General features: G+C 37.9%; 1 protein-coding gene and 1 non-coding gene across 2 annotated transcripts in view; one reads left to right on the top strand and one right to left on the bottom strand.

The window, feature by feature from the left end:
- The window catches only part of SLC15A5 (solute carrier family 15 member 5), an 80,452-nt gene extending 55,035 nt beyond the window's left edge, over window positions 1-25,417 (top strand). The window contains exons 7-9 of the mRNA XM_032345612.1: window positions 1,818-1,946; window positions 21,898-22,006; window positions 25,145-25,417. Of these exons, the coding sequence (XP_032201503.1) occupies window positions 1,818-1,946; window positions 21,898-22,006; window positions 25,145-25,292 (386 nt within the window). The 3' untranslated portion in view covers window positions 25,293-25,417. The remainder of the gene's footprint in view (window positions 1-1,817; window positions 1,947-21,897; window positions 22,007-25,144) is intronic.
- LOC116594563 lies at window positions 5,278-5,384 on the bottom strand. The gene has a single exon (XR_004287279.1). It is a non-coding gene; the product is annotated as a U6 spliceosomal RNA (small nuclear RNA).
- Window positions 25,418-26,534: the final 1,117 nt, after the last annotated feature.

Here is a 26,534-nt window from a genome sequence, read left to right as displayed (position 1 = left end):
AGGCAGAGAGGAGGAGGCAGGCCCCCTGCCGAGCAGAGAGCCTGATGTGGGGCTCGATCCCAGGACCCTGAGATCATCACCTGAGCCGAAGGCAGAGGATTAACCCACTGAGCCACCCAGGCACCCCATTGGGAGGGCCTTTTTAAATTAACATATAATGTATTATTTGCTTCAGGGGTACAGGTCTGTGAATCATCAGTCTTACACAATTCACAGCACTCAACATAGTACATACCTTCCCCAATGTCCATCACCCAGTCACTCCATCCCTCCTTCCCAAACACCTGCAACCTCAGTTTGTTTCCTGAGATTAAGAGTCTCTTATAGTTTGTCTCCCTCCCCTGTCCCATCTTGTTTCATTTTTTTTCCCTCCCTACCTTCCATTGCCCCCCACCCTGCCTCTCAAATTCCTCATGTAAGAGAGAAAATATGAAAATTGTCTTTCTCTAATTGACTTATTTTGCTCAGCATAACATCCTCTAGTTCCATCCATGTCATTGCAAATGGCAAGATTTGGGGTTTTGATGGTTGCATAGTATTCCATTGTGTGTATATGTGTGTGTGTGTGTGTGTGTGTGTGTGTGTATAACTTCTTCTTTATCCATTCATCTGCTGTTGGACATCTAGGTTCTTTCCATAGTCTGGCTATTGTGGATATTGCTGCTATAAACATTCAGGTGCACATGTTGCAGGGGGAGTTTAAGTTTTTATTTGAATTTCAGTTATTTATATACACATAATATTATATTAGTTTCAAGTGTTTAAACAGTGATTCAGTGAGTTCAAACCTCACCTGGTGCTCATCACAGGTGTGCCCTCTAAACCCCATCACCTATTTCACCCATCCCCCAACTCCTCCCCTCTGGTAACCACCAATTTGTTCTCGATAATTAAGAGTCTGTTCAAAAAAGTTATTTGTAACTGAAATTTTTAAAAAAAGATTTCCTTCTTGATTTTTTTCAAACTTTTGCCACCATTACCCCAACAATGACCTGGGGGAAGGAAGATAACTTTTTAGGAGACCCAAAGCTTAAGCTATAGACTCTCTTTAGGTAACCTCTCCTTAAATAGGATAATTTAAATGCATGTAAGGGACTTTGCCAAGTAGGCACCATGTGACTTGGTAAGATTATTACTGTTAAAAATAGCCAACCTGATTCAGTTCCTACAAGTTAGCATTTTACATACATTATAATATTACATATACATTATAGCAAGTAAGAGCCACAGCACCTCTGCAAGTGAGTGAAGATATTATTCCCATTTTGTAGAGAGGAACACTGAGGCTTGGAAAGTTTAAATAACTTACTTAAAATTGCAGAGGTAGTAAATAGTTGACCTGGGATTTTAGCAAAATCTTGTCTCATTCCAGAACATCCTCTTAGCCTCCATGCTGACTTTACATGATAAATTCAAGTTTTCTAGGGGGAAACTAATGATTTATGTAAAAATCACAGGATCATAGACCTTATTACTAGACTGTCATATTACCTCTCACCTCAATCCAAAATTAGTAAGAAGTATTCACATCGGGGTGAAATTTGGGTGAATATATTGGGACACTTAAACCACCAAGTAATTAAATTTTCCTTGTAGCTGTTAAAGAGTATGTTTTGCCATATTTTACTCCTTTTAGAAACATGTAAATTGTAACATCATAGTATGCCTTACTGTAGTAACTTTAACGAAGTCAAACCCCAATTTTGCCTTTATCAGTAAACTTTCTTTGAGGTATGATCAACACTAATTTGAATAATATTCTATGGAAGTATTTTACAGAGAATGTTCTAAATTTTTACTTTCTCTTTTCCTTTCAGTCTCTGTAATATACAGATTTGTTCCAAGTACCATAAGAGGAACTTCTATGAACTTTCTGACACTATTCAATGGATTTGGTTGTTTCTTGGGGGCATTGCTGGTGGAGATGGTGTATGTCATCTCAGAAGGTAAAAATGGTTCATGGTATGCTTACATATATATATTGATTTGATGACTAGAGAATTGGGAGACAAAATCTTAAAAGAAGGGCTTTGCCAGTGTAGTCTTTTTTTAATTGATCCACTTTTGCAATTAAGATAGAATTAAGATAGGAAATAGACTCTTGCTGTATTCATTAATTTCTGGGAATTGTTTTTCTTTTGATAGGAGGAGGTAATTACAGAATGTCACTTCTCATGAGACCCTGTCTGCTGTCTTTCTTTAGTGTATTATATTCTTATTAGATCTTTCAGTGAGGTCATATTCAATAATGCCTCATAACTGGCAGAGATAATCTTCAGGAAAGGTAAGTCCTATGGAAATGTAGGCGAATGGGGTCTATGGATGATCTTTTTTCCCTGTGACTTTCCAGAAATCATGTCTATGCAAACCAAAAGAAGCTGTGAATTGAATAGAAAATGGTCTTGAAAAATTTTTCCCATAGTAATTGATCAGGAGATACACCCCATCTGAAAAATTCACATACAACAAAAAAATACTACTCATACGTGTGCTGACAGAAAAATCAACAGAATGACAATGATTAGATGTCATGGTGAAATGTCTCTGGCTGTATTTTAAATCCACAAGCTTTGTCCTTTATTTGTTCTAAGATGTTAACATGGCTTAACATTTTTTTTAAATTTACTTTTGCTTATTGTATTAAAATACTACAAGCTTGTTCTCTACTTTCAAAGGTATTTACAGTTGTACACTTAAAATAATGTAAAAAAAAGTGTTGGTTTGGGATCTCCTGTAACAAATTTAATTTACATAGTTTCCAACTATGGAAAAATTAACTTCTATGAATGAGAAACTCCTTTTAACACTATCTACATTCAAAAAATATTTATGGATGACCACTCTGTTCCAGGGACCATGTTGGATAGTGGGGATACCATGACAAGGAAATAAACACTCCCAAATCCTCACAAAATTTTCAGGGGCATAGGGAAGAAGTAAAATTAAGAAGGATAAATTTGATGATAGGTAGAGTAGAATTCTAGGGAACAAATGTACAATCCTTGATTGATTATTAATAAGATGAATTATTGCCCTTGTCTTAGTTAACTGAGAGAGTGGAACAAGCGTGTATTGCAATACTTCTTGTGTGCCGGGCTCTGTCCTACGTGGAATTTGTGAGATATGGTTCCATCTCTCAAAGGATGAAAATTCAAACTGTCATAATAACTCTGTGAACAGCAGCAAGTTGTTGACTGCTCTGGTGGTTAGATTCTTTATGTATAAACAAGGAACAAAGCACTGGTATTAGAGTTTTATAGGATAACCAGGAAAAGTCTTACCTATATCTCTACCTAAACATCTTTCATGTTCAGCATACGTTTATTTTCTTCAATAGTACTCAATGAAGATGTTTCTGAAATTTTGCTTTTTTTTTTTTTAAAGATTTTATTTATTTGAGAGAGAGTGAGAGTATACAAGCAGAGGGAGCAGCAGGCCCCGCACTGAGCAGGGGGCTAGATACAGGACTCTGTCCCAGGACCCTGGAATCATGACCCAAGCCAAAGGCAGACACTTAACCAACTTAGCCACCCAGGTGCCCTGAAAATTTGCTTTTAAGAATGTCTATAATCAGGGACGCCTGGGTGGCTCAGTGGGTTAAGCCGCTGCCTTCGGCTCAGGTCATGATCTCAGAGTCCTGGGATCGAGTCCCGCATCGGGCTCTCTGCTCAGCGGAGAGCCTGCTTCCCTCTCTCTCTCTGCCTGCCTCTCCATCTACTTGTGATTTCTCTCTGTCAAATAAATAAATAAAATCTTTAAAAAAAAAAAAAAAGAATGTCTATAATCAAACCATATTTGACAAATTCTAGAAGAACTACAAAGTCAAATATTACTATCAGTTTATCTTTTATATGAATCTACTTTTTTCCTATGTATGTTTGAGAAACATACCCAGTTAAACTGAGCATCAGAAGACTATGCTCTCTTAAATCATTAGCCATAAGTTCAAAGGTTCCCCAGAACGGCCGTCACTTCTGATAAGCTGGCTATAAATGTGGAGGTCCCCCCAGACCCCCTTCGATTTGACAATTTGCTAGAATGACTCACAGAACTCAGGAAAGCACAGTACTTATGATTACAGCTTTATGGTGGCAAAAAAACACAAGTCAGTACAAGGTCTAAGAAGGTTCCAAAAGCGAAACTTCTCTCTTCAAGGATGCAGTGGCCAGCTGGTGCACCAGTGTGTTACAATATGCAGAATATGGCCAACCAGGGAAGCCTCCTTGAAATTCAGGGTGTGGGATTTTCATTGAGGTTTAATGATGTACCCAGCATTGATTGCACCATTGACCATGTGATTGAACACAGTCTCTGGGCTCTTTGCTCCAGAGTTGGGCTACCACATGGCGCAAAGCCTCAACCCTCTAATCCTGGGCTTGGTGTTCCTGGCTGGCCAGGCCCTTTCTGGGTCATTTCTGTAGTATTAACCATCAGGTGAACCTGAAGGGGCCCACCCTGTATAACAAAGGCATTCCATTTACTTAGAAAATTCAATGGGTTTAGTGTTTACCAAACAGGACCCAGGACAAAGGCCAGGCAAATTCTCTCTTACACACAATTATTCGTATCATCCACTTCATTGAAAACCTACATTTTTCTTGAGAATCTGAATAATATGATAGGAACTCTTACTTACATTATTGCATTTATTGCAACAATCATATAAAGGCAATGTTATCCTTATTTTTGAAATGTAATCAAAACAGAAAAAAAAAAAAAAAAGCAAAGTGGTCGTGTCATCACAACTAGTATCTGACAGAGATCTGACCCTTTCAGTATTCTGAAACCAACATCAATATTGCTTTTAATACACCAACAGCTATTACGAGTCACACAGTGTGAGGGCTTTTTTAATGACAGTTGTTAGTTCTGAAAAACAACCTCCTCGGATGGGGGTCAGCATGTTGGATATTACTGACAATATTCTAAATATAATAAAAGATGGATAAACAAAAGTCTATATGATTTTGGTGAAGTTCACCAAGGACAAATGGTGAGGACATCTTAGCCACATGGTTATGAGTGGAATGCTCTGTGAACTTGTATTCAAGAGAACACCATTTACATTACTACTTATTATTTCAATTTACTTATTCTTTTAAAGCTTTTTGTTGGTGGTGGTGGTGTTCGTGATAATATTGTGTTACATTAAGTCTTCTCCCAATAAGTTAGAATCTTTTTTTAAAATTTAAATTCAATTAGCCAACATGTAATACATCATTAGTTTCAGATGTCGAGTTCAATAATTCATCAGTTGCATATAACATCCAGTGCTCAAAAAATATGGAAATCTTCACAAATTTGCATGTCATCCTTGCGCTGGGGCCATGCTAATCTTCTCTGTATCCTTCCAATTTTAGTATACATGCCGCAGAAATGGGCACCCAATAAGTTAGAATCTTACAATTGGATGTTAACGTCGGAGGCCATCTAGTCTAACATTGTACCCAAAACTAGATGTACAGTGTCACCTAATACCTAGAAAATTTCTCTGCTTTGCACGTAACCTTGTCTGCCCATCTGCTAACAACCATGTTCCACAGAATAAGTCTAATTTTCTATCCACATACCAACTCTTCCAACATTTGATAAGTATTCAGAGAAACAATGAGGTATAGTGTTCAAATCCAGATGGTCTAGAAATGTGTTCCCGGTTTCTGTGCCGGTAACAACAATACAGAGTTCATCATGCTGTTTTCAGGATTAAGTAATTAATACACACAGTATGTGCTCCATAAAGATGGCTAGTACTATGATCTAGTACTATGGCTTCTAGGATTAATCTTTATCAACGTGGTGTCTCTCTCCCTTTCTCTCTCTGCATGACGACAGAGATTGTGTTGACTATTTCAGTAGTTGCATTGTGCTTATGGTCATATAAAACCTGAGGCTTTTTAAAATTTTGTTATCAGTTGCTCTCAGTTAAGTTTCACTCATCCTATCACAATTTTTTTTCTGATTAAATGCAAGACTTTATCCTTGATAAATGTCAACTCACCATCTTAAGTAACAGACCTTTTTAAAAACTTGATTCGGTCACCCAGTGAATTACTAATCTTTATTGCTTTACTAGCTTTGTGTAATCTGCAAACTTAATAAGCAAGTTCCTAGAATTCATCCAGGTAATTGACAAAATTGGTGAATTGGACAGGACCAAAAATAGAGCCTCGCGCAAAGTTCCCACAGACCTCACTCACTGCCAGTTATCAACTAATCTTCCCCTTTTGGATGTAATCAGCTCCCACTTCTTCTAATTGCTATCATTCAGCCCATGCTCTTCTCCATCTTTCCCTGAAAGACGTCACGAGAGACTTTGTCATATGTTTTTCTGGGAGCAGGATATATCTATATTTGTGATAATCCCTTTAGCCATCAGAATAGAATTCATCAAGTAAGGAGATGATGTTATTTAGAGGATTTGGTTCTTGTGACCCTAACTTGGCTTACATGACTAACAGGGCCCCTAAAAAAGAGTGATCCTTTGACTTCCGGTAGGTCACCATCTTCCCGAACACTGTTTTCTCTTATTTGAAAAAGGGAATACTGCACTCCATTTTTCTCAGAGATGACGAGAGGATAGAATTAAATAGTACATTTGATCATTTTCATACCAGAGGTTCTTTTAAATAGAAAATTAAGTCATATATGATATAGTAGCCTCTCTGGTTAAAAACAAGACCAGTCTTTCAGTCAAACAGCCAGACCAGTTTTTTTGACAGAACCGACCAGAGCGACACCAGCGCTGCAACTATGTACTTAAGCCTCCCACACGCCTCTGCATTCCATTTAGCATATAAGATATTTTAAACCTTTAAGGATTCATGTCAGCTGAGCATGTGTGTATGTGAGTGTGTAAGTGTTGGTCTATGATTGGGAGAGATGATCAGCTCTCACAGTCTCCCAGTCTCCTAGCCGCATTAGTCATTTTTAGCACCATGATGGAGAATGGTGTGAATGCGGTAAATTCAAAAGATTTCTCAAAACTTGAGTGTGCAGACAGATAACTGTTAGAGTGACATTTTCAGTACAAGTGAGAAAACCGATCCTTCTGGGATCTCTAACTCCGAGTGCTTTAAAGGAAAAAATACAAGACTAAACCCATCCTCCTACACTAATCATTTCAGGAATAGTTTCTCTAAAAGTAGCAATGCTAATATGAGGGAGTGAAAAAGTCAGGCAAGCTGCTTATTTCCACTATATCCCATTAGCAACCAGATCAATTTTCTCACACTCATGGGTTCAAGCTTACCTTTTGACAAAAATAACAAAACAGAATTCAGTGGAAAGTGACATCTTAGTTATGGACGTGCAGGTGATTGAAAGATCCAAAGCAAAAATGTCTACGGGAAAAAGAATAATTGGGCAGAATCAAGAAGGGAAGGAGTACATCTTCTTGTCCCTGTTAGTCCTTCCTCCTAGAGTTCAAGAGAGGAGCAAAGGATTTAGCTGTTTGATTCCCATCAAGATCATTTTAAATTAAAAATGTGATCGTTTAAATTCCTCATTTGAATATCTGTGGTTATCGAGACCATGGACAGCCATGTCAGCCTGAATCACAGAGTCACTCTTGAAAGAGGAATTTACAGTTGCAGTAAACTTGAAAGAAAATATTTATACACCTGGAAAGCTATTTAACTGGATTCCATGGGTCCGTGTTTATTTTCCCAGAGAGATTTCTTTCAAATTCATGCCAGTGCCTCAGGTCCAGCCTCACCTGGATTTCGAGATGAGATTTTTAGACCTAAGTGTTAAGGCCAGTTTCATGTTAAAACCTGTTTAACTATTAGGTTCTGCTTAGCCAGAGCAATTCCATATTGCCTAGGTAGCCATATTGTTGTTTACATCCACGGACTTCATTCCGGGAATAAATGCCCCAGTAGTTCCTGGTATGGTTCCGGGTATCCATTCTGGGGGTAAACACCTTAACAATAGAAGCCACGTACCGTGGTTCTGCGGTTATGCCCTATAAAACCAGCCTGTGAGATCGGGAGAGGGTCGCTCTCTTCGGAAGTGGCCCTGGCCGGTCAGTCTGACTTCTAATGCTTGGCATAGAACAAGGCTTTGCATAACTTTAACTTTGTCTCAGTCTCATTCCTTTGATAACGGAGCCCAACACTAAGCAGGGAAAGCGGCCTGCTACTCCATCGTTTACCTTTAGCTAGGCCATACTCTACCTGCCTATCAACTAGATCAACTGACAGGCCCCTGCTAACTCTCACAGGCAAATCCTGCTCGCTTCCTCAGTCAGAAGTAGATGCAGAATCTTCCTCACACAATGAGGTTATGAATCTCAGATACAACTTATCCTACACCCCCCAAACTTTGGCCCCCAGAGACCCTAGGAGCTGCTCCAATGCCTCAGGGTTCATAACAGTACCAAAGCAGATTTCAAAATACCCTTAGACTATGGGAAACAACTATCCACTGCTATTGGCTCACAAGAAGAAAGAGCAGATTTTTGAGCCAGACAACCCTGAATTCAAATTCAACTCAGCCCTTAACAAGCTGTGAAATCTTGAGCCCATTACTTCTCTGAGTCTCAATAGCTCTATCTCTAAAACTATGTCACTAAATAACTTAACTTCCAAGATTTCTATAAGGACTAGAGGAAATAGATATAAAGCATCAGCTTAATAAAAGTGCACAGAAATAATGATTTATATTGTTGTTATTGTAAATTGATTGGGATCTCAACTTTTTCCAAGTGAGCTAGGATTATCATGGATATGATGATCTGCTGTAGCACTCCAATAACTCTTCAAAAAAGAACGTGTTCCATAAATGAGGATATTGGGTATCCTATTCAGCTTCAATTCCAGCTCTGGATTGGAATGAGATGAAATAAAGCAATACTCTGAGATTCTTCTTGGCTTCATGGACCCATGTCATTAGCGGAGCTTCCTTTGTATTGAAAACATACAACTCTAGATGAAATTAGATATGCATTAGTGCTCACTCTAAGAGTGCCTGGAAATAGTATCGACGTTGACACTAGAAGGATGAGTGCTATTTGGCTTGGTGAGCATAGGAGTAAGTATTTGTGGCAGAGAATACCTATACCAAGGCCTGGAGGTAAAGAATTACTAGGTGCATCAGAAGAACTCAAAAATCAGTGACCTGAAAATAATCAGCAAATGGGAGGAAATCACATGAAGTCAGGTTGAGGAATTAGGTGCAAAATTATGCAGGACCTTGGGCTTATAGGAATTTTTAAAAACTTGAATGCAATATGAAATCATAAAGGCACCAGGCAAGTGACATGATCTATTTGTTTTGAGATCACTGTGAATGCAGTATAATTTAGAAGGGGGGAAAGAATGGTTTGGGAGAAGCATACAATTGAACTAACCCCAGCAAGTCTAGAGGAGGGATGAACTAGGGAAGAAATAGGGAGATGGAAAAAAATGAATGGATATAAGCTTGATGTTAGAGGTAGAATCTCCAGTGCCTAGTGGAGTCAAGAGGTGGTAGGATACAGAAGAGAGGAATGGTATCAAGGAAGCATCCAGATTCTGCCAAGGGCAACAGGATGGACAAAAATTTCATTTACTAAATGGAGAACACTAGAAGACAAACGGATTGGGAAACTTGTCACCTGTTCATTTTTTAACATATTAATTTTAACATACCTGTGAGACATCCAAATAGAAATATCTAGAGCTCCGTAAAAAGATCTGCCTTAAATACATAAATATGAGAGTCCTTGGCACAAAAATAGCATTGGAACCCGTAGAAGTAAATTAAATTACCTAGCGTAAATATTGAGAATGAGAGCAAAAAGGAGCCCAGTACTTAGACCTGAAAAGCCCCATATTAGAGTTTAGTTGGAGGAGGAATGGCCTGCTGAAGAAAGAAAAGTAGCAGCCAGAGAAGTGTGCGTGTATATGCATATATTTATTTACTGAAGATAAAGGAGAGGATTGTTTCAAATAGGAAATGATAAGCTGGGTAAAATCCTACTGTGAGATCAAATAAAATGAAGAATGGAAAATATCCATAGATTTAGCAACAAACAGTATGATCACTGAAAACTTTACCAAGAGTCATTTCAGTGGTGAGAAGGGAATGAAAACCAGTTTGGAGTTGGGTGAAGAACATTTAGGAAGTGAGTAAATAAAGGCTACCACGTTTAAACAACTTTTTAAAGGAACTTGGCAATGAAGAAGATTTAAGAGATAAAGCGGGGGCTAGATGGGAATGTGGGTAGGTTTGCCAGACTTAGCAGATACAAGTATAGGACACCCAGTTACATTTGAATTTCAGGTAAACAATGAATACTTTTTTTGGTACAAGCATGTCCCATGCAATATTGTGGACATACTTTACACCAAAAAATTATTTGTGCAATGTTTAAGACACTGTTACCCTAAAAAAATAATTCATTGTTGTTCTGAAGTTCAAATTTAATGGTGAGTCCTGTATTTTATCTGGGAGGTTAGGTGGGAGTTCGAGATACTTTTTTATTTCGAGAGATACTTGAGCATATTTTTTAATATATATTTTTTAAATTTTTTAATTTTTTTAATAAACATATAATGTATTATTAGCCCCAGTGGTACAGGTCTGTGAATCGCCAGGTTTACACACTTCACAGCACTCACCATAGCACATACCTTCCCCAATGTCCATAACCCCACCCCCCTCTCCCGACCCCCCTTCCCCTAGCAACCCTCAGTTTGTTTTGTGAGATTAAGAGTCTCTTATGGTTTGTCTCCCTCATGATCCCATCTGTTTCATTTATTCTTCTCCTACCCCCCCAAACCCCCCATGTTGCATCTCCACTTCCTCATATCAGGGAGATCATATGATAATTGTCTTTCTCTGATTGACTTATTTCACTAAACATAATACCCTCAGGTTCCGTCCACGTTTTCGCAAATAACCAGATTTCATTTAATATTTTTTTAAATTTTTTATTGTGTTATGTTAGTCATCATACAGTACTTGAGTATATTTAACTGAGGAAAACATCTGGTGATGGAGAAGCTAAAAATGTAAGAGAAAGAAATGGAGATTAAGATCTTACTGGAGGGTGGATCCCCGCACTCATACAGAAGAGAGAATGGGGAAGATGGGTGCCCGGGGAAGCAGAGGTGTGGTTCTAGTCTTGGAAAGATGCTGGCACCTACCTTTCAAGACTCCTGGGTTTCTTTACGACGTGGGCAGCCAGCCATCCGTGAGAGCAAAAGGGGGTTCAGATGAAAATGAGGAATAGAAAGAGCAAAGAGCTAAGAACATCTTTCACACCAGCGAGAAAAGAGGATTTAGAAGAGAAGCGTTAAGATTGCCAGCAGTGTTGAAGGCCCAGCTGATGCTGGTAATCACGAAGAGTGATACCAAATGACCGAAAGCATGATTTTGTCCAGTGGTATTCATTCAGATGTCCAATGCAGTTATGAAGCTGTCTGGTAGATTTTTAAATGGCCTAAAGAACCCAGAACAGGAAAAAAAGCACAAAATCTTTTCTTGAATTAAAGTAATGTGAAGTGAATCTTACATGCGATGTCCCTCCAAACCTGCAAAAGAGGGGGATGGATCTCTTTTCAAATTCTGAAATAAACAAATCTATGTCATTAGCTGACTGAAGTTACAAATTAGAGCACACACTGTACAAATAAGCAGATATTGGGCAAAATCAGTTCCTGCTGTATCCATGGTGTTATTTAAACTCACCATTTTACTATTTTAAATAGCTCCACTTTGAGGTTGACTTATAAATTCAGTTCACAAATCCGTACTGGGTTCCTACTATGTGCCAGCCCTGGACAGATAGTGAATTAATAATACCAAGGCTGATGTTTAATTAACAAGAAGAACCTTATAGAAATATTTGACACTCAAATTAATATCAGATATATTCATTTGACTAATGCTATTACAATTACAGTTCATAGCTAATGGCATTATCGGGCTATTATCACAAAGCATTACCTCTCTTCTAAAACTCATTTCCATGATAATTCATTGAAATCATCATGAGAACACACTATCTTGATGGGTTTTTACCTCCCAACGCTCTTCAACAGAATGAACTCACCCTTATAAGAAAGCCTGTTATCCCAAATACCACCCATGCTCATTCTTTCTGCAGTTCAGGTGAACAATGCACAGCGATTTCTCCACAGCTTTGAAAGACACAGTGTCCCTTCCTGGAAACAGCCACCTAACTTCATTTTTATCCACAATTCCCAGGAAGTACAAATGCAAATTAAAGTCTCCACACGCAGACTTGTTATGAGAGCAAGGTATCAAGCTGTGCAGATTTGGGGCCCAACCTCAGTTCCCCTATTCAATCAACAAATAATTATTCTGTCTCCTTTGCATGACTCCAGGCAAACAGCTCAGCCTCTTTGTGCCTCTGTTTCCTCGTCTGTAAATTGAGGGTAATCATAATTTGGGTACTTATTAGACGAATACGAAAAAGTGGTAGAAAAGCCAAAGTTAGCATATAGTTGTTAGATATTATTTCCTTCAGGTATCATGAAAATTAATGTGTTTTAAAAATTAACTCAGGTAGGAGAGCTATGAATCTCAAATGAAGCATTTAAATCAGGTTACTGAAAGGAAGAAGGAAAGAAATTAACATTTATTAAGTGTCAGTTATATGCAGACCTTGCTGTATGTATTTTGCAAAGATATTATTTCATTAAATCTTCACAACAATTCTTTGGGGGTGGATGTTTGTAGCCTCATCATGCGTAAGAGGAAAATGAACGGAGAAAGGTATGTCAGTTGCCCAAATCTTATAGCAGGGGTGGATGCCTGATTCCCAAGCTCCTTTTGCTACACTAGAATTTATTTCCCATGGCACAGAAGTATGTCCATCCTGGAGAATGGCTGTTACACGTTTTTAATTACATACTTCTTCGCACATAGGAAGCGAGGGATAAAGTAAGGTATAAAACCCATTTCTGTTCTGTCTCAACAACTCTGGACGTTTGCTAGATCCCCAGCATTACAAAAAATAACTGAAAGGGAAAAAAAAAAAAGATCTAACAAAGTCTGAGGGGGAAATAATGGCTCACTGTGCCCAACAATCATTTGAAGAGATTCCAAAAGGCACATTTTAATATTTTCAAAGTCCCATTACATTCAAAATAAAACAGTGCTAGTACAAGGAGGAACTACGGAAACTTCCTCCGAAAAGACATAGCAGAAATACACCTCCAATCAAAAGCAATATGCCGTAGCCCTTAAAGTAATGTATGTATATTTGAGATATTTGGTAATCCTAGGGTTTCAGTAGGGAAATATAGGGAGCTATCATGGAAGTTGAGTGAATCTTGGGTTTCAGAATAGACTGTTTATTGTTACTTGGGATGTTGTGATTTCCAAAATGATATCTTAGGACAGTTGTAGAAACAGCACCTAACTTCCGAACTGGAACACAAGGTTGCTATTCAATACTACAGCTGCTGAAAAAGAGTAGGCTGTGATAGAAGACCACCCTTTTCCATTGTTTTATCAAAAACCAGAAGTGATTTAGGGAAGTCAGCTTTTCCAAAAGTATGCTTGATGAAATGGTTTTCAAAGATTATTTTTTGCTGTAAAGGTAACATGATGAAATAAATCCAAACTGTAAAGGAGCAGGGGAAAGACCAGTAAGAGGATGACAATTACTGTTTGGGTAAATTCTTTCCCAATATTTTTTTTAATTTGTGTGCACTTGTGCATGGGTATTAAATTTATAGAGATTTTAAATGAAATTGGGGTCTGAATAAACTCTGCTGAATTCTCAATAAAATAATTATATCAAGTTCCCGCTTTTTTCCCCTTACAAGTATTGTGAGCATATTTCCATGTTACTTCAAATTCACACACACAAAAAATCCCTCATTTTTTCCCCCTAGAATCCTGGAAATGGGATTACTCATTCAAAAAGGATAAACCTTTTTTTAAAAGATTTTATTTATGTATTCGACAGAGAGAGAGAGAGATTGATCACAAGTAGGCGGAGAGGCAAGCAGAGAGAGAGGCGAAACAGGCTCCCTACTGAGCAGAGAGCCCAAGGCAGGGCTCGACCCCAGGACCCTGGGATTATAACCTGAGCTGAAGGTGGAGGCTCAACCCATTGAGCCACCCAGGCACCCAAAAAATAAACACTTTTTTTAAAAGATTTTATTCATTCAGTTGACAGAGAGAGAAATCGCAAGTAGGCAGAGGCAGGCAGAGAGAGAGGGGGAAGCAGGATCCCCGCCAAGCAGAGAGCCTGATGCAGGGCTTGATCCCAAAACCCTGAGATCATGACCTGAGCCAAAGGCAGAGGCTTAATCCACTGAGCCACCCAGGTGCCCCTGGATAACATTTTAAAGACTATTGAGAAGTAAAGACAAATTGTTTTCTAAAAGGCTGCATCAATTATGCACCACTGCAGTAGAATAACACTTGTTTCAGTGTGTAAGCTGCAGCCCTGAGCATAATCATATTTTGTTTTTTGTTAATATGATTGGAAAAAATTATATTGCATTACTACTTTAATTTGTATTTTTCCAAAATGGAAAATTGAAATTTTTAATGTTATGAATACTTTGATCTTTACTCATTCATAGAATGCTTGATCATATTTTTGCCCACTTTTCTTTTTGGTCTATTTGTCTTTTCTCTTTTTGAATTTTAAACAGTTTTTTATTATTTATTTATTTATTTATTTATTTATTTTAAGATTTTATTTATTTATTTGACAGAGAGAAATTACAAGTACACTGAGAGGCAGGCAGAGAGAGAGAGAAGGAAGCAGGCTCCCTGCTGAGCAGAGAGCCCGATGCGGGACTCGATCCCAGGACCCTGAGATCATGACCTGAGCCGAAGGCAGCGGCTTAACCCACTGAGCCACCCAGGCGCCCCTAAACAGTTTTTTAACTTTAGGGATATTATCGTTTAGTCAAATTTATTGCTAATATCTTCCTAGTTTTAACTTAACATTTTAATTTCATAGATGAGTTTGTTTTGTGCAAGTATTGCTGATACATGTGATGAAATCTATCAACCTTTTCCATTGCGATTAATATCATTGCATTTATCTGTGGAAATTTCAGTAGTTTCATATTTCAAATATAATATTCTCATCCTTGTGGACTTTACCCTGTAAAGTGTAGTGGTGGTATAGGTACCCACTTATTTCCTTCAAACAACAAAATTTCACAGCATAACTCAATTTTTTTTGTGTGAAAAATTAGTTAATCCGTAAGTACTCCACAGCCATAGGATAATCAGAATGAAACTAATCAGTAATATATACTTTAATATATTCTTAGTTCTTAGGAGATTCTTGGGCTATTTCAGGATTACCTTTGAGCTGCCTCTTGATTTATGATATATATTACCTATCAACTATTACTAATCATACTTCTCCTATGGTTAGTCTTCATTTGTAAAAATCTTACTTCCTAGGGTGTATATTTCCAGATGGATTTTAGAATCATTTTATCAGTTTTCCCCAAATCTTGTTTTTATTTTAATAAAATACGTAAAACTTGTTCGTTAACTTAAAAAAATAAAACTTTTATAATCTTTTGTGTAACACCTAAGTATATAACACAATTTTTTCTTTATTCAATGTTAAATAATTCAGTTCAGTAAGATTTTCTTTTCTTCATATATCCTGAACATTTCTTGTTGGGCTTATTATAAGCATTTTATGCTCTGCTTCTTTTTGCTGTTATGAACGGACTCCTTTTCCCTCATTACAACTCGCTGACATAATCACTATTATATAGGGGGATTATTAATATTTATGTCTGTGCCTTGCATTCAACTTCTTAAACTTTCTTAGTTAATGTATGAGAGTATTTTAGCTTACCTTAAGTTTACAACAAAATTATCTAATCTTAATTATAATTTTTTTAAATCATTTTTTCCAATATTAACTCTTATGTTTTGCATCTTTACCAGGACATAGAACTTCAGAGCAATGTTAGTACCAGAAGACAAGTCACATTTTATTCTGTTCATAATCTTCATTTGAATCTCTTTTATTTTTTATTAAGCTTATCTGTAGGTTTATCAAGATAATAGTGAAGGGTATTCTTTATCAATGTACTCTTAATCCCCTTTACCGACTTCACCCATCCACCCACCTCACCTCTGGTAACCACCAGTTTGTTCTTTACAATTCAGAGTCTGTTTTTTAGTTTGTCTCTCTTTTTCCTCATTTATTCATTTGTTTTGTTTCTTAAATTCCACATATGAGTGAAATCATATGCCATTTGTCTTTCTCTGACTGATTTATTTCACCTAGGATTATACTTTCTAGCTCCTTGCAAATGGCAAGATTTCATTCTTTTTTATGACTGAAAAATGTTCATATATATATGTATATAATGTCCACACACACACACACACACACACACACACACACATCTTCTTTACCCATTCATCTATTGGTGGACACTTGGGTTGCTTCCATGGTTTAGCTGTTGCAAATAATGCTGTTATAAATGTGGGGCACATGTATCCCTTTGAATTAATGTTTTCTGTTTTTGTTTGTTTGTTTGGTAAATACCCAGTAGTATGATTACTGGATTGCAGGGTAGTTTTTATATTTAGCCGTCTTCAAAAGAAGAGTTTTATCGAGAGACAGTATTTACCAGTGAAGAATTTATGTGGATTCCCTTAGTCTCCTCCCTTTCCCTATTTTTAATAAAGTCTTCTGTGAAAGTACACCTATTAAAGCCCCAAGTTACTCTGAGGAGCAGACTGCTGGGCTGGAATGAGAATTTTACACCATTTTCTGGTTGTCCAACCATCTGATCAAATGATGTGATTGTAAACTGGTCTCAAGCATACATGACTCTTGGATGCTCCCTAAAAATCACATTCATGTGTAATGTGTTTCTTGGAGAGCTATGCTACATGAATGCAGTGTGTCTTGCTGGTCATGCTCCCACTACTTCATGTCTTATGGTTTAAGGGGCTACTAGAAGCAGAGGTACTTGGCGTTGGGTACTGATTAGAATGGAATATGGAAATGCTACTTCTCCTTCCCAAAGCAGTAATTATGCATTAGAACAACAGCAGCTACCAGTATTCTCTTTAGAACTGACCTTGATTTCTGTGTCGGGGTATGTTCTGATCACCTCCTATTCACCAGCTTGGTGTAGGAAAGAGATCCTCAACCTAAATGGGCTAAGATAGCTGATTGCATATGACACCTGATGCCGGGCGATGGACTGAGAGCAGTTTATTAGTCACATATACTCATAGCCCAGGGCAGGGGAACGTGCCATGCAGGGCCGTATGAGGCTGCACTTGGGAGTAGAGTAAAAGATGATCTGCGGAGGGCAGGCTTGGTAGGAACAAAGCAGTGAGGCAGCTCCTGGGTCCTGCAGGAGGATGTGATTGTTTGAATAACATTGAAGGCTGATAGGGAGGCAAAAGCTTTAGGGCTAGGACCAGTACCAGGCACCTGGTGTGACTAACAGGGGAGCTAGCCTTGTAGGGGACGGTGGAGGAGGGGGGACTTCCCACTGGGTGGGGAGGGCATCTGAAAGAGCAGAGAAGTATGTGCTTAGGACTTTGGAGCCCTGTGAGGCTTCAAGACATGAGGGCAGCACATGAAATTTGGGGCCTCACAATGCAAGACATAAGGGACAAGGATAAAGTATATTCCTTTTTCATACTAGCAACTTTGTGTTGTTTACAGCAACATAATTCTATTAGCATCAATGGTGGCTTTAGCAGTGCAGTTGTAACAAGATGAGAGGTCTACTGAGTCATGCCTCTACTTATCTCTCTTGCCTTTGCTCTTTAATCCGTAAAATACAAGAACTAGTCTAGATAATTCCATAGTCCTTTTGTCTTTAAAATGGCCATGATAATTTAAAGTAAGTAAAAACATTTTACTTAGTATTCTTAAGGCCTAATACTCCAGAGTAATTATATTTTTGCATGCCTGCCCTACCAACCTCTCTGAGCTCTTTTTTCTTAAGCAATTTGGAATGCCCATCTCCTGGTACATGACAACTTCCTAGCAAATGATTTTCAGATGAACAAATAGATATAACTGAACAAAAAATATTTGGGGAACTTCTGAGTCTTGCAAAGTATTTTGTGAATGTTCTATTACTCAGTGGCCCAATGCTCATTACTAAGTAGGTTAGATATACTATTAAAGTACTCAACTAGGGTTCACTAAGGCACTTCCTGTCCTCCACTGTTGAGGCATGCATTTTTTCTTGTGTTTTTAACCTTCCTACCCACCCAAACTAAGATCTGGGGAAGTTTAATTTGTTCCATTCTAGACCTTAAGTCTTCTCTTTGTCTCCTTTTGCAAGGATGCCTCAGATTTCAATCAGCTACTAGAAATGTCTGATGAAAAATGGCACAAATGTGAATTACGACAATAAAAGTTTATAAGCTACTAAAATAAAGTTATAGTACCTAAGAGCTGAGTCAACTGACAATGTTAAATGGAACATTTTACAACCAGTCCTGGGACAATGATTAAAAAAAAAAATGGCACATGAAGAACATGAAGAGATATCCGATAGGAAATGGGTCCAACACCAAGCTCAGGCTACAGGATTTTGTATATGCCACTTATAAGGTGTGGTGGGTGGTGATAATCTCAAGTTTTGGAGTGCCTCCTCTGTGTCCAACTCTTGACATCTATTATCTCTTTTACTTCTCATAACAGCTCGGTGAGAAAGGTGTTGTCATTTTAGAGAGGAGAAACCGAGGCTGAAATGGTCTGATTGGGCAAATGCCCCAAAACAAAACTATTAAATAATGGAGACAGTATTTGACTTCAAAAGTCTCTCTGCCATGCTCTTTCTTTGTCTCTTCACCCCCAAAGCTATCTCTTTACATAGACTGATAATCTCTATATTAATAAAGCAAATTTTAGGTTTCTGGAACTATCTCTCTGTCCAGCTTGATGCCAGTGTATATTCCAGTCTATGAATTCAGATGATTTTTCTCCTTACCTGAGAGCTCACCTTGTAAATTAGCTACATAGGGAATGTAAACTTATAGCTAAGTAAGGCAAAAATACGGAGCTAGCATGAGGATCAGCATTAGGAAGGAAGCTGAACACTGAAAATGATATTTGAGAAGGACTATAGAATTTGAATAGGTGATATGTCAATCTTTCATTTTATTTTTTAAATACTCCACTCACTAAATGTTTTGTGTTGCTCATAAATTCCCACTGCCTTTCCCTAACCTTTCCAGCACGACATCCTCCCTTCACCCCTCATGCCCATAATTCCATCTCCCGGCACTTCTCATTTATGTCCACCAGAGCACCCCTAGTGACAGTTCCAAGCACATGGTCATGGGCAGAGCGAGCTGGTACCATAACCAGATAGGCTGGTATGTGCTGTAATTGCACAACTATTTTTTTTTTTAGAAATATTATGTTTTACCTATAAAGATCTTACAAAATTTATATGCTTCTCCCTCATCTAGCTTTGTTATAATATAAAGATAGCCTTTTCAATTACTTATTATGGACCAAAATTCATGCTCCAAGAAAAATTAATGTCATGTTAATTCTGAGGCTTCACATACTCTGTGCAAACTCCTCTTAGTCTAGCCAGAGAAACACAGTGATAAGATGGTCTAATCACATCACATGCAAAGTGCTGATGTGAAATGAAAAGGACAGAAATAAAATTGGGATATTAATTCAAGAGAAATAAGGAAATAGGACTGTTTGACGAGATCGGGCGCGTTCAGGGTGGTATGGCCGTAGACGGAAATAGGACTGTTTGAATAAGCTTAGCAAGGTGGTTTAGTTCTTCCTGAAAATATGTGTGATGTCATCTCACCTTACCTTGACTTCCACCCCAACTCCCCTCATTCAAGTACAATCAAATGTGTAGTTTCTAAACACACGTGCACACCCACCCACCCAGACACACACACACACACACACACACACACATACACAGAGGCTACATAGGCCCAGACACAGAGGGAAACATTCTATGAAACTACTCCTGTCAAAGGAAGGCATTATGTCAGTATAGCAATAACACTATACATTTCTATTGTAATGGAACACAAATGAATAAAATGGGGAAGTAGAACTTACTGCATAGATTTCAGCTCAACACCACATTTCAGTTATAGGTCCAAGACACAAGCTAATTTTCATGGTTGGTCCAAAATAATAGTCATTGTTAAAGGACAGAAGAGAAACAGCTTTAAGTGGGAAGTGGCACCATGAATCACAGCTGTCATACTTATGTACTTGCTGACTATCAACCCTGAACAGAGCATTTAATTCAAATTTCCATTTAAAAGTATGCACTGTCAAGGGAAAGGCCAAGAACCATTTTCTAGTTCAGGAAGCAACTCACAACCCATGTACCAAAGATAGCACTGGAGATCAAGTCTTTTGGCACATAGACTGATTGCTCTAGGCCCACAACCCTTTTCACAACCCACTGTAGGAACTGCTCCTACAAAAAGCAAGAAAATGCCAAAACCTTGGCATCTGACTGCTCAAAGAAGATTAAGTCCTGTATTCATAATGCATAATTTTTTTGGTAAATATTGTGCCCATTCAGAACTGCAATTGACTATAAGCTCTCTCCGTGAAGATAGATTTGGCTTTTTGAACAATCTTTTTTTAAAATTTTTTAATAAACATATAATGTATTTTTATCCCCAGGGTTACAGGTCTGTGAATCGCCAGGTTTACATACTTCACAGCACTCACCATGGCACATACCCTCCCCAATGTCCATAACCCCACCACCCTGTCACAATCCCCCGAACCCCAGCAGCCCTCAGTTTGTTTTTTGAGATTAAGAGTCTCTTTTGGTTTGTCTCCCTCCCGATCCCATCTTGTTTCATTTATTCCTTTCCTACCCCTAATGCCCCCCCCTTGCCTCTCCACTTCCTCAAATCAGGGAGATCATATGATAATTGTCTTTCTCTGATTGACTTATTTCACTCAGCATAATACCCTCTAGTTGAACAATCTTTTGAACATTATGTGATACTATATATCTGTATTTGTTAATACTAAGATCCCCTTGTTGTTTTAAAAGTACTGCATAAAAACAAGTGTTGCATATATAATACATTATCTCATATTATGTATTAAATAGTAATACAAACCCACTGAAGGAAAATAGAGAAATAGAGATGATACATAAAAGTATGGATCTGGATATGGAAAGGGAGAGAGAATTATAGCAAAGATCCAAAGCAAAAGTCAAAACTTAGCAGCAAAGTAAAAGCAATTACCTTGAATCCTAAATAGTTTCATATATACTCATCTAATGGTTTTGTATAGAGCAGTTTGACATCATAAGAAAGTGGGGTTATCTTATTTGGAAGCATTAATTTGAAGGCATTACTTATCAGGTCAAAAAAATACCTTCATGTCAACAAGAGATTGCAAGTAATTTGACCAACAGGGTCTGTGATATTACAATGAGGTGAAACTGGATTTACCCAAGTTGCCAAAATAAAGTAACATCTGGAATCTACATGTATTATGTCACTAACCTTACAATTAGAATCTGCAACAGACTGTCTAGCTGTGGCAAAAAGTTTTCATTCTTTCAGTTTATATTTACTGACCGATTCTTATGTGTCAGGCACTGTTCTAGATACTAGATCGATAAGGATGAGTAAGATACACCTGCTTGGTTCTGGTAAATTAGCATAATCAAGGTTACTTTTATAGCTCAGTTCTTCTGAACTTATATTGTGTTATGCAGATTCAGGTTTTGTGACCTTCAAAATATTTGGGGTGCTTTGCTTGTCATTTTACTGTTAATTAGAGAATTAAATGAATTTTAACAATGAGTTTCAGATGAGCTTTTTTGCTTTGTAGATATTACTGAAGCGAATAAATCTCTATGAATAGTGGAATGATAAAACATTCACAGAAACTTATAACTCTGCAGTTGAATAACAATTACATTTTGTTCCAAACAGGCAATTGGTTTCCAAACACATTAAACAAAGGCAATTTAGAAAGCTTCTTCTTCTTTTTGGCATCATTAACGTTGTTGAACGTCCTGGGATTCTGGAGTTTCTCACAAAGGTAAGTGTGTGGTAAGACAAGCAATTTCTGAGCCCATGAAATATTGATCTGGGAACCATCACCGAGCCAACAGGAATCCTGTATGCCATGACTGGACAAATTAGCATATTAGCGAAATTTAACAGATTATGCAGAGCAAGAAATTTCAATTTAGGCTTCACTTTTGCCATTGATCCTTATAATAAAATAGTGTTTTACTCGATTCTAAAACATGTTCTGAAGGAAGATATTTTTTCTCCACTGTATAGTACCACTTTAGAATTAGAAATAACCATATTGATAATAAGAATGAATGAGTCATTATCATTAAAAGCAAATATCATTAAACAAATAGCTAGAAATCTAATGATGCTTAAGATTTGGATTCCATTCAGGCCTTTAAATCAGCAGTGACCATTTCAAGGTCAATAACAAACTGCCAAATCATTTAGTCAGTCACCTGAGACCATTCAGTGGCTTAATATGCATCAGCTACCATCCATCCATCGCCAGCCCACCTCTCCCTCACTGACATATTCTTGGATAGCTGTGTACTTTCGAGCAAATTATCTAACCTCTCTGAGTCTCTGTTTTTATACTTGTAAAATAAAATCAAGAATACCAGCATCTTGGGGGCTTTAGGGGTATCAATTTTGGTAAAGGGCCGAGCACCGTGTCTACCACACTGTGGAAACGACAGAGATCTTTATTTTTCTCACTTTCCTCCAGTCACGTATCTATTTAGTCAGATTTTATCCCATCATTTTCACTTCTTCTTTGCCTGTTCATTGAATAAAACTCTGTTGGAACACTGGTCATGTGATGGGCACTGCAATAAACTAGAAGCACATAAAGTCAGTACGTCTATAAATGTTTATATATGCTCTTGCTTTCATGGAGCTTATGGTCCAGTATAGGAGAGAGGCACTTAAATCTCACGCAAGGCAGAATTAATGACAAAAAGCAAAAGTCTGAATTTTTAAATTTCTTATTTTCCAAAGTATAGAAGTTATCGAATTAACCCCTCACCATGTATAGTTTCTCTCTATCTCATTCTTGGGTTGAAAACCAAAGCAGAATATCAGGGAGTCTTGCAGAAGAATCCAACAGGAATGTCCTCAGCTTTGTTGCAAAACAGAGTCATCAGTGAAAACGGAAGGTGAAGGCAACTCATCTTTGCCCTCCATCCGTTGCCTCCAAACACGGAAGTGGTGCCCATCTGCCAAGTCTCATAAACCTGCAGTTTCTCAACTTTTACTTTTTCTCCCACTGTAAGATTGGACCCTTGTCTTTTCATAAAGTAATTTAAAAGGCAATCTTTCGAGTTATCCCAAGTGAATCCAGTTCTACAACTTAGCTGTACAAACATGAACAAGGCATTTAACTTTGCTAAGCCCATTTCTTCATTTGTAAAATGAAATAAGAAGAACAGTAATTATGCCATAAAGTTGTTGTGAGGATGAGAAAATGCTCAAAAATGTTAGCTACTGTAATAACAATGGACTTGTTCTTTGTTTTATGCCCCCTTTCTTCCTCCTTTTTAATTCTTCTTCTAGACTCATGAAGAGGTGTGGCCAAGGTGACCAGGATTATGGGCTGAATTCATGGACGAGAAAGCACTGGACCTAGAATCTATTAGCTCAGGGATTTACTCATTCATTCATTCATTCATTCAACCAATATACCAAGCATTGTTCCAGGCACTAGAAAAGATAGAACTGAAGAAAGCAGTTCAGTCCAGTCTACATGGAGCTAATACCTAGTGCTCAAGTTAAATTATTTAAGTGTGATTCTTTCTCTGTGATTACCGAACATGTGAGTTACTATAAAGAAGGGAAAGATGGTGGAATGGGGTGCAGAGAAGGAGGCAAGAACAAAATGGTACAAAGCACCAAATATTGGAGGACCCAAAGATGAGAAGGGACTAAGTGATATAGAAATAAATCTGATTCTTAGCGTATCTTCTCTAGTTTCCTATGCTTTTTCCTCCTTTTTCTGTATACTTTTAAGGGAAGGGGGAGAAAAGAGAGAGGATAAAACAAAGCAGGAAGGGAGGAAATCAGTTTTCCAAGTGTTGAGCACTTCTTATCTTGGACAGCATGCAAGACAAATAACATGTAATCTCCACCTACGTCCCTGCTACCTAAACCCTAGTATTTTACTTTATAAATAAGAAAACCAAAGTGAGAATCTAGGTCGGTAAACTAAGTTCACACACCTAGGATTCAAAACCAAATGCGTTTGTTTATAAACACTTTCTTTTTTTTTTTTTTTTAAAGATTTTATTTATTTATTTGACAGAGAGAGATCACAAGTAGGCAGAGAGGCAGGCAGAGAGAGAGGAGGAAGCAGGCTCCCTGCTGAGCAGAGAGCCCGATGCGGGACTTGATCCCAAGACCCTGAGATCATGACCTGAGCCGAAGGCAGCGGCTTAACCCACTGAGCCACCCAGGCGCCCATTTATAAACACTTTCTTGTATAGCATGCTATTTCTAAGTGCCTTAGAGGAGCACTGATTCCAAACCTAGGCTCTGCAGACTACTATTCATATAAACCCCAGGGAAGTTATGTAACCTCTTAGAACTTTAGTTTCCCTATCTGTGAAATGGGGATAATTTCATCCTTCCAGGGTTATAATGAGAATTCATTAAGTTAGGGTGGAGATAGAGCCCTAGCCTGGTGCCTGGCCCTTAGAAGACACTCAGAAAAACCAGGTGTTCCTTGGGTCAGGAGTAAAGGGCACACATTCTAGAAAGTATGCATGGATTTCTTCTTTGATAATGGTGTTTTCCATATAGCTTCAACACCGAATTTACAAATCCCCCATGCACTTGATGAGCCCTTCCTGAGTCCTGGCCTCCACAACGCTATCAAGTTGATAGGGTTTCAGGCTTTCCAGTTTGTCATTGTCACACTCATTGCAGGTTGTAAATGAGCGCCATCTAGAGGTCTTTATGAGACACCTTAACAGGTCCTAAAACTCCTTTTGTCATTTTATAAAGACTGTTCCTGGTGAGCAGTGCTCTTAAATAATCATCACTGTTGTGCCAGTATCTATGGGCCCATAATAAAAGGTAGACAAGCACAGGAAGAAAGCAAATGATTTATCAAGTCATCTACATCTGGTCCTAAAAAAAGCTTTCTTTCTTTCTTTTTTAGGTATTGTAATCTAAATCATTTTAATGCCCAGAACATCAGTGGAAGTAATCTTGAAGAAACACTTCTCCTCCATGAAAAGTCTCTGAAATTTTATGGCAGTACGCGGGAATTTTCTTCAAGTATCCATCTTTGGGAGACAGCCCTATGAAACTATATTTGACTCTACCCGTCTTACGAGCAAAGTAGTCATTGTTTTCTTCTGCTGAACATCTTATGCTTTTTAGTTTAAGAACTAATACATATGGGAGGGACTTCATGAACAGTATCTGTGTACTCTATTTATAAAAACTAATTATGACTCCTCTAGTAAACTATTGTGCCTTTTGCATTAACACATTATACATTACAGTTAATTTCAAAGTCTATGATTACTCCATGACAACAAAGTGACAGTTTCATGTGCATTACAATATTTTACAATTTTTTGCAATAATGGTTCAGCCACTGAGAGCAATAGAAATGATATTTGTTAGTTTTAATGTGCTAATATAATCAAAATAATTGTATGTTAACATTCCTTCTTTCTATATGTTTATTGAGCACTTATTACATGCCAAGCCTTGTATCATATACTATGTCTGACTAAATAATAAATCTATATGTCATTATATTGTATTTGATCTCGATGTCACACTATCAAGATATGAAGTAAGGAAATTTTCTCTGAGTTGAAAAGCAACGTTAACTAAAATAGAGGTCCTTAACAAAGAAAGAATATTCACATACTGAAGAAGTTATAAAATAAAGGTAAATGATAGAATGATTGAAGGAAAAAGAAAAACTGGAGAAGGTGAAACGAGTGTTGAGAAGGTAAGTGATAAATCAAATAGAGAAGATTAAAGCAATTCCCTAGTCTAGAGATGTCTGGGTGGCTCAGTGGTTAAGCAGCTGCCTTCAGCTCAGGTCATGATCCCAGAGTCCTGGGATTGAGCCCCAGGTCAGGCTCCCTGCTCGGTGGGGAGTCTGCTTCTCCCTCTGCTTGCTGCTCTGCCTCCTTGTGTGTGCGCACACACACACTCTCTCTCTGTGTCAAATAAATAGATAAGAAATCTTAAAAAAAAAAAACTCTCTAACCCAATTCCCATCTTCTGGTCTTCAGTGCTACCAATTCAGACCCATTCACAAAATTGTCTTCCAAAAGAGGTTCTTCCTATATAAACAAAGAAATGTGGAAATTCACATAAAAAATAATGAACGGGGGCACCTGGGTGGCTCAGTTGGTTAAGTGTCCAACTTTTGGTCTCGACTCAGGTCACGGTCTTGAGGTCATGAGATCGAGCCCCGCATCTGGCTCCAAAGTAAGTGTGGAGTCTGCTTAAGATTCTCTCTTCTTCTCCCTTGGTCCCTCCCCAACTCCCTGTCTCTCTCTCTTTAAAAAACCAAAATAAAA

The sequence above is a fragment of the Mustela erminea genome, chromosome 6 (genome assembly GCF_009829155.1).
Source record: "Mustela erminea isolate mMusErm1 chromosome 6, mMusErm1.Pri, whole genome shotgun sequence".
Taxonomy (NCBI): domain Eukaryota; kingdom Metazoa; phylum Chordata; class Mammalia; order Carnivora; family Mustelidae; genus Mustela; species Mustela erminea.
The sequence above is the reverse complement of the archived record's forward strand: the minus strand, read 5'-3'. Positions and strand labels throughout refer to the sequence as shown.